General features: G+C 41.1%; 1 protein-coding gene across 9 annotated transcripts in view; it reads left to right on the forward strand.

The window, feature by feature from the left end:
• Nucleotides 1-17,587, forward strand: part of MTCL1 (microtubule crosslinking factor 1) — a 107,458-nt gene that overhangs the window by 71,073 nt on the left and 18,798 nt on the right. For 5 of the 9 annotated variants that reach the window (XM_061448782.1, XM_061448783.1, XM_061448787.1 and 2 more), the window contains 4 exons: nt 1,099-1,191; nt 4,000-4,230; nt 5,727-5,915; nt 11,931-12,098. In XM_061448782.1, coding sequence (XP_061304766.1) covers nt 1,099-1,191; nt 4,000-4,230; nt 5,727-5,915; nt 11,931-12,098 — 681 coding nt within the window. The remainder of the gene's footprint in view (nt 1-1,098; nt 1,192-3,999; nt 4,231-5,726; nt 5,916-11,930; nt 12,099-17,587) is intronic. The other 4 variants (XM_061448785.1, XM_061448789.1, XM_061448790.1 and 1 more) reach the window with 1 other exon arrangement.

Consider the following 17,587-nt stretch of genomic DNA (forward strand, 5'->3'; position numbering starts at 1 on the left):
CCGAGAGTGGTCCCACGACCTGTGTTACATCTTTGCAGCTGCTGAGGTTGAAGCACACTGGACATTGACCAGCAGAGAATTTGGGATTACGCTTTGAAGCCTGAAGTGATCTCTGCCTTAAATGTGTCTTTACTGTGGGAAGCAGGAGTTTGGTGCCATAGTGTCTTCTGTAGTCACACATGTGAAGAGGATGGCATCTGGCCAAGCATCATCTTTGTACAGACAAGTCAGTGTGAGAGACAGAAAGGTTCTGATCAGGAATATAAGTGTCACCAGATTAATTAACATAGTGTAAATGATGACATCTGACTCTGCCTTCTTGGGTCTTTATTTTTTGATTAAATAACATCCAGAAGTACAGTGGATGGAATGCCAAACCTAAAGATAACATAAAACCAGAAGTATTAAGATTAGAATGGTGTAGGACCTGAAAGGGGAGACACTTAAGCATTTTGGTCAGATCTCAGGCTCACACAGCTTATCCCTGTGACATTTGTGGAGTAATTGTTTTGAGTAGAAATCGCAGAATGAAGTTGACATGTGCAGAGAGCTGTTATGTATCTGAAGAAAAGGACCTTATATGCTTTGTCAGTCTATAAATGTTATCCCATTAGCTGCCTAATCAGGAGTGTTGCAAATGAATAAATAATTAGGTCCAACGTGTATTAGATGCATCTTCTGCAGAGTTTTTAAAATGTTTATAGCATAAATAGCATAAATAAATATGCCACCAAATATGTAATCCTGTAAGTAGGAGCTCATCTGGCAAATGCCAGTGATGGTACACTGTCTCAGCTAAATGAGTGCAAACCCAGAGCAGAGGCCTGAAGGGAATATCCAACATACAACATCAGCATCCCAGCTTTAGTTTTCAGAAGAAGCCACACAGGAAATTCCCACACATATTTAGGGCATTGCTGTTTGTTTGCACACTGTACTTTGGTTTAAACTATTGATAACCATGGGTTGTGCAGATGTCTGTCCTGCAGTTCTTTCCTTTTCTCCTTCTTTTTTTCCACCACGGAGACACATTTTCTGCTAAACCTATCCCTTTGTCCTGCTGATCAGCTCAGGGATTCCCATGTTTTACCTGTACAGAATGTATCGATACAGGAGCTTCAGGCTCAGCTTGAGCAGGAGACAAGACTTCACCGAGAGGAGCAAGAAAAGTTTACAGAAAAGATCATCCAGGTAAATACGAAACCCACCTGCTGGGAGAGATGTGTGACCATGACATGTGTCATGGACCTGGGTTGTCAGGACCATGCCCATGGCAGCTTGTGTCCTGATGGCCGTGCCTGCTTGACCTCCTCTGAGTAAATGAAGAATCTGGAAGTTAGGGAAATGTAAACTCAAGCCTGTTATGCAACTTTGAATCTGGCTTCTCTGCTTGGCGGAGAGGAGTTTTGTCCTCCCCTGTGTGGGGCAAGTCAAGGTAGAGATATGAAATACGGCATGAGGAATTGCAACAGCCCCTTCAGCTCTCTGTGAGCTGGGGGAAGGGTGTGTTTGATCTCTGGTAGCACAGTTTGGCTCTATGCCTTATTCTAGTACAAAGAAAGTCCAGCACTTCTCTGAAGTTGGAGGAGTCATTACACACTCGTAACTGAGGTACAAATCAGGACTTTTTTAGTATTTCTCAGTACCCTATGCTCCTAACCCACTTACTCATAACTGGTGAATAAATCATATTTTGTTACATGGGCTCCCCCTGCTCTTTTGAAGGCTGGAACAGATTAGTCAATCTTTTTGTGATCTCTAGCTCCTAGAGCGAAAAAAATCTGCTACTAATTTTTGCAGGCTGTTTGGCTCTTAACTGCAGTTTTCTTTTTAAATATACTTCATGGACTAAATTCAGCATAATTGTTGTATAGTTTAGAGCATTTTTCCTTTGCCAGCTTATCTCATTACGCCCAAGTGGTATCTCTCAATTTTTTCATAAGTAGTCTTAATTTCCAGTTGATCTCCATAGGAGCTTTCTCATGAAGGCTTTTGAAGGCAACTAGTAAATTGATTTCCTTCCTGGTTGCTTTTGCCATGAAAGCTTTTTGGAAGCTATGCCTGCCTCTTAAAGTTATTTTCTTTTTCAATAACTGTCCACTGAAAAAGCATAATACTCTGTGAAGTTACCTCCACCAGGGTCTTCTGCAAGAATTTGTGACCATGGAGACTTAGATCATAACAGCTTGTAAAAACAACGAAAAATGCAGCAAAATCAAAGCTAGCTATTCATGTTGACAGCTAGTAGAAACAGAAGAATAAAAGCATCTTCTGGATTCTTCATTTTTTCCAGATTATGCCCATCCTGTCAATATTCTCCTTTTTTATAATCATCCAAGGTTTCTGGTGGAAATTACTCAGATCTCTGCTGTATTTAACCATAACTTCATTTTGTGGAATCAACACAGAACCTATTTGTTTCTCTTATGTAAAGACTAAGTTTAAAATAAGTGTGTGTTTTACTATTCCAATTTTAGCAATGTTTAACATTATCAAATTGATGTTTGTTAGCAGTGTACAATTTCCATGAGTGTTACTAGGAGTTGCGTGTATGGGGTTTTTTGGTCATTGTAGCTAATTTTGTTCCAAACTACTTGTAAGCTGCATTTTAAACCCATGTAAGCTAGCAACTACTGTAAATAATTCTTATTTAATCAGACTTTTTAAGGCATAGTAACATAGATGCTGAAAATTTGCATCATGCCAGAGCACACCATTTAAAGGGCAGACAAGTCCTTAGTAAACAATCTAGTATGGACCAGTAGCCTGTGTCAAAGGCATCTGAATGTTACCATGAAAATCAAGCATATATTTCTTAGCAGTATTAATTTCAAAGGGGTCCATGCTCCTGAAGAAGAACCCCTGATGTATTCTTCATTCCTGTGTCAGTGTTGTTTGTTTCAGGGTATGTTCTTATGGTTCAAATCGTTGTGGTCATTAGTGTACTACAGCTTTCATAGATTCCATCTATGGAGCTGGTGAGCAAAGGGAGAGGCGCTTGTTTCCCAGAATGGAAAATAACAGAAACTGGCATCTGTAAGCAGTGGCTCTGTACTTATTTTCCATTTACCTTTCTGGATCAATGTGAGCCACTGGTTGAAATGGAAACACTATCTCATCCATACAGAATATGAGATGTAGTACAGCTAACTTGTACAAGTGCTGTTGGGCACAGGTCATGGCATGGTTTGATTTTGACATATTGAGGGAGAAGTCACATTTACAGAATAATGTTTCAGGTGGCTTTGTGTTGAAACAGATGTAATTCCAAAGACTGAGCTTTTCTTGGTGCTTCTAGTACTGAAACTGAGACATGTTGAATGCCGAGCTGCAACCTTTTTCTGTCTCTTCAGTTTCTGTGTGTGTCTCTGATCTAGTCATATTAGAATGAGAAGCTTTGCTGTGAGTCATTCAGATGTCTCCAAGTATGAACTGTTGAGAAGTGAGGGACCAGTAGTTACATCTGAGATGCTGGAGGTGGTTCCTTCAAAAGCATTGCCTTTCCAGAAGCAGAGGGAGACATAACCACAGAGGAGAGGATGAGTCTGTGGCTGGGGAGGGAAGAAGCATGGATAGTATCCCAGTTTGTCTGAAGGGCAGCTCTGGGCCCACCTTGTAGAAATGGCTGCAAAAGCATTTGTTAGGTGTGATATGTGCAGCAGTGTGGGCTGATGGCTGTGCTGGGGACATAGTGCATGGATGCAACAAAGAGAAAAATATGAGTGGTGTAAAATGTTTAAGCAATTGCAGAGGTCTCATGCATCTTTAAAGTACAAGTCCATTTACACAGCTAGCTACTTGCATATGGTTATCTAAGCAAAGCTTTTTGGCTTTCCTTGACAGTCGTAATTGTTGAGGAACTTATTGAGCCAAGCTCAATAGTTACTCACTACTGATGAAAATTAGAGATTTCAGTTTGTCTCACCCACCAAAGTAAAAGTGCAGGAAACTGCCCCAGGACACTACCCCATTGACATGGTGTCTGTCCTTCCATTAAAGCTGGAGGAGGAGCATATGCAGACCCTGCGGAGGAAGGACTTGGAAGTGCAGAGCTTGGCTTTGCAGAACAAACTGGAGGAGAAGACCTGGAGCCAGGAGAAAAGTCTGCTGCAGCAAGAACTCAGGCATTTCAAGCAGGACACCTTTCTTCTGTATGTGAAACTGAAATGGCTGCTGAAACACTGGCGGCAAGGCAAGCGAATGGAGGAGGAAGGGGAGGATACCTTAGAGGTAACTGTCTCTTATTAACACAATGATGTTGCAAACAGTGGGGTACTAGGATGCAGTTCTTTAAGTGTAGACTTTAAATACGATGTGAGAACAGCAACTTTGTAAATACATCTAGATTTAAAGGGGATTCAAATTAAACATGAAACCGTATCTTAAGTTGGCTTGTGCTAAAGTGTATTCTGCATATGACTCCTGAATAATTTTATGAAAGAAAATAACTATTAGTGAGCTGGTAGAGTCAAATCTCTTTAGATGGGTTGAGTTCTGTCATTTTCTCATTGTGTGCACAGTGTGTTCCTTACAAAGCCTTCAGCAGTACAGATGGAGGGAAGCTCTGTTTTCATGTTGGCAAGAGAATTATACAGCTTTTTGTGGGAACTTACAGTGATTCATTCTTGTTTATTCCTCTTCTCCGTACACAAATCTCTCACCGTCAGCAGCAGTGCACCAGTAGTCATCACAGTGATTTTCCAAGTAGTGACTAAATTAAGATCAGGAATTTCGGAAGTACATAACAACCTGGAATCCCCAAGCGGACACATCTCAGCAGGAGTGTGATTGCCAGCAAACATGTGCACTGTGAAGAAAGCTGCTGCTAAACTGTGTCAAGTTGCACATCCAGAATCACCGTTTGCTTTGGAAATCTTACCTAAAAAAATGTGTTTGCCCATTCTGACACTTTATACAAAATTTTTGAGAATAATAGATCTATTTTGCAGGTTCATGCAATTCTGAAACCATTTGCTAAGGCAGCTAAGTAGTTTTTCTCAGTATTTCTGATATTTACATGCCTAGTGTTTTTCAGGGTTTGTTGCATTTGGCAGTACAAGTAACCTTTCAGGTCTGGTAAGAGTATGTGTAAGTTGAATACTCCAGTGTTTTGAATTCTTAGATGAAGGGTGGATGAACATCTTTACCTTCATCTGCTGTAGTAATATGAGTCAGAAACAAGAGATGAGTATCTATCTAGCTTCTACTTTACTTCAACAGCACCGATTTACTTCTGTGTAAACTAGCTCATCTTCTAATATCAAAATCACTTTCATTTTTTCCACTGTTTGGATTTTTTGAATGGTTAATTTATAATCAGTCCACTTCCAGTCATTATTGGAGTCATGCATTTTGCTAATGCATTAGAGAGAATACAGTGATAGATTTGGATACTTCCTGATCTCCATATCTTCGTCAGACAATAAACCAGTGGTTTGTATAGTTTTTCATTAATGCGTGATGAATTATATCCACTGTGCTACATTACACCCGTCTTCTCAGCTTCATAGATGTCCTATTTTGCACATCTGCGCGGTGTTGGTTCACATACACAAGGTGTAATATATCACGAAAGATCATTTCCTGTAGCCTGCAGGATAGAAGTCAATATACCCCACTGCAGGGATGCAGGGGAAGATAGTCTCTTCCCTTAGCCCTTCAATAAATTTCTGTCCCTGAGGTAAATGACAAAATAGCGTTGATGTGTCCTATCTCTTACATTTTAGATTGAGCACCCTGAGGCTGTCCCAGGCTTCGGCGTTCAGTCTGAGCAGAAGGTGGATGACACAGAGCGAGAGGAGGAGGAAGAGGATGTTGTGTTTGCACTGACAGATTTCTCCCAGCGTCCCTCCACAGACAGCACTGATCATGGACCACAGCTGCAGACTGCAGAATTACTACAGCAGCAGAAGCAGGTATTATACCATTTGTATGTCACGCCCTGGGAATGGAAACTGGATTTTCCAAGAGAATTCATTTTTTTCTGCTGCTGTGTTAAATCAGCTAGAATCATACTTGTTAAAATACTTCTAGCTACACAGCAATTACAGTGGATTTCATCCATTATATTTATATTTAATCAGGAGCCACGTGATGACTGTTCTGTTGGCAGATACTATCAGTGAAAAATCCTATTTCCTCTAGTGGCTGTTTGCCCAGAAACATCTATCAGTATGTGATGGTTTGGAGAACTTACATGCTCCTCTTGCCTAAGCACATCTCTTTTATTCTACTGACAAGCTTTTAGTGAGAAGTTCTGATTTTATTTTCCTTAAATCATTTAAAAAACTATCATATGTATTTTATGTTTCCGTTGGAAATGATGGGAAAAGAATGCAAAATTTCCTTCCCAACACTGGGCTTGTTTTTAAGTGCCTAAAAGTAAATCATGCTAACTTCTCCCTGACATATCCTGTGCCCTGACTGTGTCTGTCAAAGCATTGCCATGTATCCTAGTTTTCTCCTTTGTGCATTTAATACCAGCAGTCTTAACAATAATAATAGCAAACACTCAAAGGGGACAGACTTAAAGCTTCCAACAGTTCTTCAGGAGTATCTTCTGATATTTTTAAAATGGAAAACATTCAGATGAGAGCATCTTGTCATGTAGTATTATTTGCAGTCATAAGTAGAATGGAACAAGAAGTCTCTGTAAAACACAAGTTCAGTGAAAAAGGACTTTAAGCTTTTTGCCCGTCTCTATCTTGGCCCTTGACTTGAGAGCCCGCTCCACAGCAAGAGCTCTCAGACGAATACATGCATTCTATGACCACAATACTTTGCTTGCAACCTACTTCTCTAGTTCAAGATGTAACTTCAGTTAGAATTTCTGTTTGAATAAAAATAGTAGAGATCTGTGATCTTTATGCTGCTTCATATTCTGCTTTAAGTTTATATAATCTTTTGCTTTCCTTTTTCATAGTGTTAGCTGACAACTCCGTTCTCTAGCTTTTATTTTCTTTGAAGTGTGCTACCAAGGTAGTATTAATTTGATCAGTTTGGCATTTGGAAAGGTTCCACCTTGCCAGTCTCCCAGACCCATCACTGTCATCCTCTCAGCAAACTCTTCTGTTTCAGAGGCTGAAGGCAGCCATGGAAGAGATGCTTCTGAGCATGTCATTTAAAGGCATTCCATCTGTAGGCTGATTTAATCCAGAATAAGTAAAATAAATATAAACCAACATGTTATCTTAGTGGAGACTCTATCATGTACTAACTTTCTATCGAAATCTCTTAAAATTACCAAGAACATTCTAATAAATTATGTCCTCTTTAAAATGATGATTGCTTAGACTTTAATCTCAATTAAGATGGCAGAAATGGAAGTAGGATTACTTATAATTCATTTTTATATAAATTGCATACTGTTCTAATACAGCAGTTCCAGCTAATCTTGCTTAAACAAATGATCCGTAGGAGCAGAGCACATCTCAGTGCCCCTCTTGATAATGAATTGTGCATGATAGCCAAATGGACTTGTCACAGTAAAATGGGTTTCATCGTTTCCAATCAGGAAAAAAGTGTTATTTCAACACTGCAAAAATGAGTGAGTTTGCTAAATATTTTTCATTTTAAGCACCATTATTTGTTTTGCCCGCTCACACTCGTCAATCTTTTAACAAGTGCTGTGTTTTTTGAGAGGTATGTAAGAAGGGTTTTCAGTGCTATAGGGCTTTGTCAGTAGTAAGAAAGGCCCATGATTATTCTCTGGCATAGTAATAGTAAGCCCTAGTGAAGGTTAATTTTGATGCTATCATAGCTACAGGGCATCAGAAGGGTCTTCTGAAGGACTGTGACAGGGGAGTAGCCGCCTACACACCTGCGCTCTTGAGGCTCTGCCATAGCTTTGCTCTGTCTTCACACATCTTAGTATCAGTTGGCCCTGAATTTTCCATCTTGCTATGGTGGATGGCTTGGCCCTGCAAACCTCCTGCGTGCAGGACCTTTGCTCATAAAGCTCACAGTCTCTGGTCCTTGCCCTAAAAACCTTCCAGACTTTCAACCATAAACATCATCTCCACTTAATTCATACATGATCCCAAAACACATCAACTAAATGAAAAATAGTGCAAGAAAGCACTTCACCTGTGTTTTCCCAGCTTTAAAAGCTCTGAGAGTGTCATCAGATCCAGAGCACATCATTCATGAAGGGTTGGATCTCAGCAGTGCTCACCTCCCACTATACCACTGACAAGTCAGGCTGTGCTGAAAAACCCTCAGGGTTTTGGGGCCTCCAAGGTTTGCATCCACCTGAGAGGGCCTTAAGTTGCTGGTTCTGCCTGACAAGCTCCAAGATGAAATGCATCAGCACTTGTATCGCATTAGGAAGGAAATCTTGCAATAGCCTAGGAGTGGCTGAGATAACTAGGTCAGAAAAAAGAAAGGGCTTACAGTAACTTGAAGTAACCCATATTTATTTTTAACACTTAATATTAATATTTAATGGCTTGTGTTTTCAGCCTGCACTCTTGCTGCTGACTTTCTACCCTGCTTGGAAAGTGGAATTGTTTTGACAAAAAAAATGGTAAAGCCTGAGACCTTAATCTCAACAAGAAGCCTTTAATTTTATATCATTATGATTTGAGGTACTCAACTTGATGGGAAGTATGCATCTCGCTTGCCTTTGATTTGTATGTGACTCGTGTGTGGAGGGATGAAAGCATAGCAGAGGGGAAAGGCCAGGAAAAGGTAGGTTGATGAGAGGCAGAGTAGATGGGGACTCTGAGAAGGGCCAATTCCGATTTCTCTTCATGGTGTTGTCCCTTGGCTTCTAGCTGAGGCACACTGCAGAAAGGGTCAGGCAAGGAACTGGCAAGACTCAGAAACCAAACAGGAAGTCTGATCAGGGGCAGGAGATAAGAATTGGGCTGAAAGCATAGTAGAGGAGGGCTGCCTGTAAGTCAGTGTTTCTATGTGAGAGATCAGGGAGAATAGCCTGTGGAAAAAGGAACAGCTTGTGTTCAGCTGAGTAGAAAGGTTGAGGTGCCTGTTGGATGGTGTAAGATGGTGAGTAAGAGAGTTTACACATTTGTGGTCCAGCGGAAGAAGCATTAAAAAACTATACACATGTGGAACAATGAAAAACCCCAATTAGAATTTTTTTTTGTTCATACAGTTGTTTTCAATACTTAGCTATTTGGAAAAGCCCAAAGCAATAGACCTAAATGCACTAAAGTTATTTACATCAAGGTCCGGCTTCACTTTTGAGTAGATCTGTGATTAGACAGAGGAAATGCACAGTTCTTGTTCACTGTTTAGACTCTTGACCTTGTGGTTTTAATTGACTCTCTACTAAACTGCTTGTCATCCCAGACTGTGGCTAAATTCTTAAGTGAATTTCTCAGAGAAAAAAGAATTGTGATTAAAAGCAGAACCAAGCTTCAAACAGCTGCCCTGGTCCCAAACTTTTCTGGAGCTGGAGGTTTCTCTCTGTGGGGCTGACTCAACTTAGTAAGACTCCAAAGTCCTGGAATTTAATTGCAGTTTACTGCATTAAGTTTTTATTTATAGTTAGCTGTTGTTTCCTTTATCAATAAATCCTGAGTTGTGGATACAGCAAGACTTCAAACTGCTTTTGTAATTCCCCTGTCTTAGATCAGTTGTGAATCTGTCAGATTTCTCCATGCTCTAAATTTCAGTAACTGGTAAGGTACTAAAGAGCCAGCTCCTTGTATGGGAGACTGTCCAGAGAATCACAGCCATGACCCGTTTCTTCTGCCTGTACAACATCCCTGGGAGGAAGGGGAAGACCATGACAGCCCTTATGTATCTATGGGGCATATGCAGAAGCTGTTTGGCAGTTTTACCAGCAGGAATCTAAAGCATATCTAGAAGTAAATGTCATGTTTCAGAGCACATTGTCTCAAAAGACCTTCGTCTATTCTCCAAAAACAGTTTGGCAACACAGAAAAAATAATGTCATAGACCTCTCCAACTTCAGACTGTAAATACAAAGTCAAGAAAAACAGACTTCTCTGCAGGAATTAAAAGTATGTAACCAAAATTGGATTTATATTGGCAAGTTAATTAAAATCCCAGCAAGCCCAGGGGGCACCTGGGGTACTTGTCTCATAACACTGACATTTATGTAATGCCTTTAGAAATAAGACATGCCCTCATCTCAGTAGACTACAAACCTGCAATGATGCTCTTTTGGCTCCAATATGTACTAGTCCATCACTTCTTTCTTTGCAAATTTAATTTTACAGGACTCTAAAGCTATCAAATATATGCATGGGAATGAGGGATGTAGCTTGCTTTAGTTTGATTTTTCTTCTGCCTCATTTCTCTACTTGGCCAGAGAAGCATACCAGAAAACACAGAATGTGGCTCTTGAATGAAAGCACTTCATAGACATTTGGGGTTAGGTTTTTTAAGGAGGGTGAGGCCAGATTTTAATGTGCTCAATACGCAGCAGCTCCTGTTGTGACACTAAAGACAAACCTTCAAAAGAACTCTTATTCTGATTACTACACAAGGGGCTTGAGATGTTTGGAGACTTTAGCTTTAATTGGTTATCAGCACAAAAATTCATGGTGGAAACATAAAGTTCATTATGTATTGAAAAGTAAGTGATCTTACATTCATGATGGAGAATGCTGCTGCATAGTAGGAAAATGCTAATTGGCATTAAATGTTAATGGAATTAATTCTGCTTCTGTGGGTACGTTCCTTATAAAACCCCATGTTGTACACCATCACATTTCATTAGCCCAAACAGATTGTAGGCCAGCCAGCGAGCACCTACAGTCATTTTTCCACATCTAGTATGATGAATCAAATAGCTTGGAAAAAGTAGACCACATTTGTTTACTTTTAAAGAAAAAAGGCACCATGTTGTGTCTGATTAGCCATTATGAAAGTGGGTAAGGTGGGTTCAGTGGTGCCAAAAATCTGATAAGCGTATGAAATCAGATTTGTTGCCTGCATAAAAATTTTATATATATTGTCGTTGAAAAAAAAAGCACATGAAAATTATTTAGATTTTTGCAACTATCTGTTTATTTGACTTGTCTAGTCAAGTATGTCCCCAGGTAGTCCATTCTTGGCTCCTGGCTAGCACAAGAGCACAGGCATTTCAGTGTGACTATGACATTCTCAACCAGACATAGATGGGGATGCACTCTTTGATCCCCTCTGGGGAGGGAAGGTGGCCTACCTGGCATTCACGCCTTTGGTATCAAACAAGGTGCTGCTGTAAAGCTGATCTGTGTGCAGCTGCCTGGACTGAGCAGAAATGTGAAGTACAGACTAGTGAGACACCTTAGCAGAGATACCCAGCTCAGAAAACTCACTTCTTTTTCCCAAAGTAATTTTATCTGACAAAAGAAAAGCATTGAAAAATAATCCCTTTTCTTTATATGTATTTTACAAATATCTGACATTTAGTGCTGAGCAATAACTGTATGTATAAGATAGCCAGCTACCAAACAAACCTCAGGAATGATACTCTAGCTTTGAGTTACAGTATTAAAAAAGACATTATTACAGATGTCCTCAGTCTAGAAAGATGCTTAGTGCCTTTTTCAGAGTGATTTACGGATCTTTGGCTTTCAGGGGTGCTTCAGGACTAGGGCTAACAAGAAGTAGAATCATAGAATCACAGAATCATAGGATCATTTAGGTTGGAAAAGACCCTTACGATCATCAAGTCTACCCATAAACCTAGCACTGCCAAGGCCACCCCAAAACCATGTCCCTAAGCACCATCTCTGCACATCTTTTAAACACCTCCAGGGATGATGACTCAGTCACTTCCCTGGGCAGCCTGTAGACACAGAAGGCATTGCTATTCTTAGTTTTCTCATGCAAAAGTTAGCCCAGGAACTTTCTTTTCCATGCAGTAGCTGTGTAGGCATTTTTCATCCTAAAAATGAAACTGGAGGCTGCGGCCATCCAATGACAGGATTTTGTTTGCTGTGTTGCTGCAGGCAAGTGAAAGTCGGAAGCTCCTGAATGCTCTGAAGGGTTTGCTGGATGATTTCCGCTCGGAGCTGCGGGATGAGGAGCGTGAGCGCCAGGGGCTTCAGCAGCAGTACGCCCTGCACAAAGCAGCCTGGGAGGTGGAAATAACTGAACTGAAGTGTCACCTCGAGCAGGTAATGTCCTCTGCGCCTGACACCAATAAAGAATGGCTGAGATTCTTAATGAAACCGGAAATCTGTGACACCAGGAAAGGGACTACATTTATTCATTTTACCCTGGTGCCTGAAAGCCCTGTTGAAGCCTGAGAAACTTGAGTTGTCTCTTGGATTTCCGTTGTCCCATTATGAGTGCTCATGTAATAGGTACTGTGTAACGTAAGTGGGGACAAAGGAACTGAACCTGTTCCTGCTGTACTTTCTCAGAAGTGTTAGCCAGTAACATGTCAGCTGTGGCAAGGAGACATGCAGGTGTCCATATTTTTTGGTATTTATGGGAGAGAAAATTGTCCTGAAGTTGGCATGCTCACAATTAGCTTGTCACTGTGCCTTTGCACGTAACTGTGGCATTTGATGCATAGGAGAGAAAGCGTGATTTAACAATACTGAAGTGATAGATCAATATGTTAATATTAAACCAGCTATTCAAAGCTACTGGTTAGTGATGGATAGTACCCCACTGAAGAGAGAGCTCTAGTTACCTGCCATGGGAGGCTGTTAAAAGTAGGTGTATGAAATGTGGTGCCAGGTGCTTCAGTACAATGTCATGTACAGCTGTTCACAGAAGATGTACTGTTTCTGAAGCAATATGAAGACAAATCAGCAAAAAACCCCACAGGATTCATTTCCAAAGCTGATGGCATAAAACTCTAATTCTCCACACTGAAGAGGGGAGGGGTGGGAGAATTAGTACATTCAGGTCTTGAGAAAAAGGTTTGTAATTGTATAGCCTCTCTGCAGAAGACAAACACAATAAAAATGTTCACTGCTAGGAGGGTGGTACATTTAGGAGATTTACTGAACGTCAGAGACTCACTCTGACGCACAGAGCTGAGATGCGTGCTCTGCTTTTCCTGCCCAGGTACTGTAGGCTGCTGTCCCAGAATGAAGGAAGAACCTTTCGTTTTAGCAGTTTTCTCTCAATAGATTCAGTTTTCTCAGTTCAGCTGCTTGTCACTGCATGCACATTTCCAGACAACAGATCACTTGAAAAGAGGAACAACATCAATTCCCACTTTTGCTCCTCCCATAATGAAACCACAGTGACAGGTTTACCTTAAACTTGAGATAGCAACAGAGTGAAACTTAGAGAAAGTCTGACAAGAAACTGCCAATCTAGAGCTTGCATGCTTTGCCTTTTCGTGGGTGATAGACACCCAGACTGACACTTTGGCTCATGTTTGGCACTAGGAAGGCACTGCCATTCCGGTTCAGAAGAAAGATTTGTACCCTTCTTTCTGGAGGCTTTATCAGGCTCTTTTCTGCCTTCAGTGCTCCACTGGTAATAATATGTAACATATCGTAATTACTGAGCCATGGGTGTTAATTTTTACAGTTTTTCAAGCAAATGAAATGAAAAAAAATGGTCAATATTTGCGACAAAAAACTGTCTTCTTTAGCCAATTCCCCACAACATTTCTATTTCACAGGAAAAACAGGTCCCTAATGCAGTAGCATAAAAAGATAACACATCAGTCATTAGAACGTCAATTAGGATAGGGAAAACAGTGTAAGTGTCCCACTGAGATCTGGTGTATGTGCCCACAATTACAAGGAGGTAATTAAAAAAATGAATATAAAAGTAGCATCATAATTCTGAAATAGAAATAAGATAAACATACATTTAACTCAAACTAATTATAAAGATTCAAAATATGGGGTGTTTTCACTATAGATACAATTTCAGGATCAAAATGGGAGGAGCTAGTGAACAAGGTATAAAATATCAGCATTACATATAATCATGTTAACATCCTTTGCTATTCTGTGCCCAGCACGTGGCATAACAACAGCTTTAACTAAATAGCCAAGTCTGTCAGGTTGGTGTGGGTAGCAGGGCCTCTCATAATATTTTGTGGTTTTGGATGAAGCTGTAGGCTGTACAACGCTCACACCATACGTTTCATATAGAGCTGCCAACCTCCTGAAAAGCCCACAGAAAACCAAGACTTTTTTAGTCGCCACTGTTGTCCTCACTGTTGCTGTTTTCCACTTCTTTTCTGAAGCAGTAGGTCAATTAACAAGAGCATTTTCCTCAAGAGAGTCAATTCCTAATTTACAGTCACTGGCAATAGTTTTGTATTTTGATGTTTCAGTCCTCTGTGTAGGAAAGCAAGAAAAAAAAGGACAGAAAACTCTTTTGATACAAAAGCACTGTATCTCAGAGGTGACAATGTACTGCTGCTTTAGAGCATTAGCACTGCATATATCATTAAAAATAAGTCTTGGCTGACAAAAATGCATATACATGTTATTCGGTGGAAGGATCCTTAGGCATTGTCTGTAAGATAAGAAATAATGATATTGCTCCCAAGTATGGGATTGTGATAATGCTGAGCCAATAAGCGTCCCTGTAATTCTCAGCCTCCAGCTGGGTAAGTGAAAAATCCCAGTATTCTGAGAACTGGGAACTGAGAAAAGTTTGGAAGAAGGAGGGAGTTTATATGAGGGGCCAAACTCTGCGTATGCTTTGAGAACTTGCATGTAAGGACATGGGCCCTCTTTAGGACTCTGACCAATTGACCAATGGTCCACCTTTAGGATGCCCAGAAGGAATATAAGCTGCAGTGTACTTGGAGAGACATCTGGCCACCCTTAATAGTTAGCAGGTTCAGAATAGTCACATCTAGACTTTCATGCTAAGGAGCCACCTTTCCTCTATGATTGGATCTGTTTTGTCAAAACAGAGGCAGAAGGACTCCTTGCCAGGAGCATTGGCACCAAGATCTGCCTTCTGAGTCTAAAGACCCTTCCTCCAACTGAAGAAGGTTTTAGGTCGCAAATCACTGAACACCAGGAAATTATTCTAAAGATGCCTTGGTTTTGAAGTTATCTTCATACTTACAGACTTCCTGTATTCTTCTCAAATGGGGGAAGAGCCAGGGCACTGGTCTGGGTGAGCCCATGGTCTGGCACAAAATGACTTACTGTATTTTGGGATCTTGGGCACTGCACTCTAATGGCAGACATACATTCTTGGGATATTGATCTCCTGGAGCACTTACTTTCTCCCCACTGCCTCTCTCAGCTTTCCTGCCCTTCACAGGTTTCACTGCCCGTCTTGTTTGCTAAGGCTTGTTTGCTGAGCCTTGCTGAAAGGCTGAGAATTTGTCCCCTGGTGGTGAAGAAATCAGTGGTGTAAGGGGAGAGAAAGAATGAGTCTTGCTGAGGTTCAACATTTTCGTAATATTTTTGAGAGTCAAAGAATCGGAAGAAGGAATTTGCTTTATAGGATAATCATACAAACTGCATTTAGTGCAGCTGAACATTTGTTTGCTTTATAGGTGGCTTTTAGCATTTTCATGCTTCATACCAGCTTAACAATCTATCCCAGGCATTGGCGGGTCTTTGCAACTTAGCATGCTAGTCATAGCTACTGCTAAGGCAGCAGAATTGTAAAGTTGAGTCTGCACACTAGCTTAGTTTGATTTGCCCAGGCACACCAGCAACCTCCCCTAAATGTTCCTATTGGAAGATGAGAAGTCTGTGGCGCATGAAAAGTCATTGAAAGATTACTTAAATATATCCTAAAGAAGAGGTCCTAAACAGCCTTCTTTCAGACTTAGGTGTAAGGAAACTGCACAGACTTTACTTCATTAGTCCCTTGATATTTTGGCTGATCTCAGCTCTACAGTGACATTCCTGAAATTCATTATTCTTTAGTGTCACAGCTACTTAGTTAACCCAGCAGGAACACGTAAGAGTGACCCAGGGTAGAGGGTCACAGAATAGTAAAAGTAAAGCAAACAAACCTAAAAGAGTAGGTGTCAACATTGCTGACTCTGGCTGCAGCACCAACTTTGACTCCCACAGCACCATGAAATGGAGCTGGGGAGTTGTGGTTCAACAGAGGAAGGATGTAGCAAGGGCCAAGAGGCAATTACCTGAAATTAATGGTGAGTTTGGAAACTAGAAGTGATTCATATTGCTGAGCTAACATATGGGTAGTCAGCTGGGGTAGGAGAGAAGAAAAGCTTTCCAGCTTTCTGAGGAGCCACGCTGCCCAGGATGGTGTCTCCCATCATGGATCTGCAGCACAGAGCTGTCTCTCCTGGGATGTTCTGCATTTCTGCCCCACAGCACCTCCAGTCTGCCACCAAGCCGTGCAGTTGTGTGCAAGACAGACTCACACGTGGCTGTGGGTGCCACAAATTTGCACTGCACAAATAGCAGAAGCATGAGAAAGATGGTATTGTGTCAGCTTTGTTGAATTAGAATGCTGCAGGTTTATAATTTTTGTTTGGTTGGTCAGTTGGTTGATTGGCCATGTGAAAACTACTGGACTTTGGAAATCAGTAGTAGAGGACGCAGGTGTTTTACAATTTCCTTGTCAATGCAAGTGGCTGTAACGGGATGTTCTCTGCAGCGCAGTACAATTTTAAATGACCCAAGCAATGACCTCTCAGCCATTTATTTGGGGAGGCTGTTGCAGAGACAAGCAAGCTTCACTCCTGAACCCAGTCTAAATTTCCCTTTGCTCAGAAAGTCTGGGCTTATTTTCCACCCAGGGCAAGGTGAAAGTGTTGTCCTTCTCTCTTTCTGAAGGAGCATGTTTCCCAGCAGACCTTCTGCCTCTCCTTTTTGAGGACAAGTTTAACTTCAGAGGCAGAAATGAGCTTTCACTGCTTTTCACTTCAGTTTACCTGCAGAGCCAGGGGACAGAGATGTATCCCATTCTGAGTCACTCACACATCTACTGAGTTGTCAAGAAAAGGTCAGGCGTCAAGGTTAAATTCTTCACTTGCTTGAACTTACACAAAACCATTGAGCACTTATTTCAGTCTGACAAGAGTCCAGCAGTGGCCCACTTTGGCCAGAAAGGATGTGCAATCCCTGCCCAAGAAGGTTTGTTAGGATCCAACTGAGCAAAGTCCTGCACAACCTAATCTGATCTCAGAGCCAACCCTGTTGAAATCAAGGTATTGGTCTAGAGACCTCCTGACGCCCCATCAAGCCTGCATTTTTCTGTGAATCTGTGACTTTGGGCCAGCAATTCTGATCCAATTGAGCTGACCTCTCAGCATGAAGTGAAAGAGAAGGGAGGGAAGGTACATGAGTTAACTGCTCTAGAAATCAGTTCAGACACCAGAGCCTGCAGAGATGGGGGAATGATCTTGATACATCTCCTTCTGCTGCTAACACACTTGTTGGAAGGTGTGAGGAGCTGCAGAATAAAACCGTTCCTGAGGGTAGTTCTGAGAAAAGTGTCTTCAGAAGATGAATGCATTCTCTTTAGGTTTCAAGTGCACAAAGCAGAGCAGTGGCTGAGGACTTTGTCCTGGCGATTGCCTCAGGAATGATGATGAGGCTGAAATTTACCTCTGTGTTTCCTTTATTGCTGGTACCCATATTCACATCAGAAAGATGATAATAGATGCTTTAATAGCATGATATAGTAGAGCTTGAGAAATTACTCACTGTGGTTTTCACCATCTTGATTTTAAAAC

This window comes from Pezoporus flaviventris, unplaced genomic scaffold (assembly GCF_033815535.1).
Source record: "Pezoporus flaviventris isolate CSIRO_AGI_PZ_B2104156 unplaced genomic scaffold, CSIRO_AGI_Pfla_v1 ptg000007l, whole genome shotgun sequence".
Lineage (NCBI taxonomy): Eukaryota > Metazoa > Chordata > Aves > Psittaciformes > Psittacidae > Pezoporus > Pezoporus flaviventris.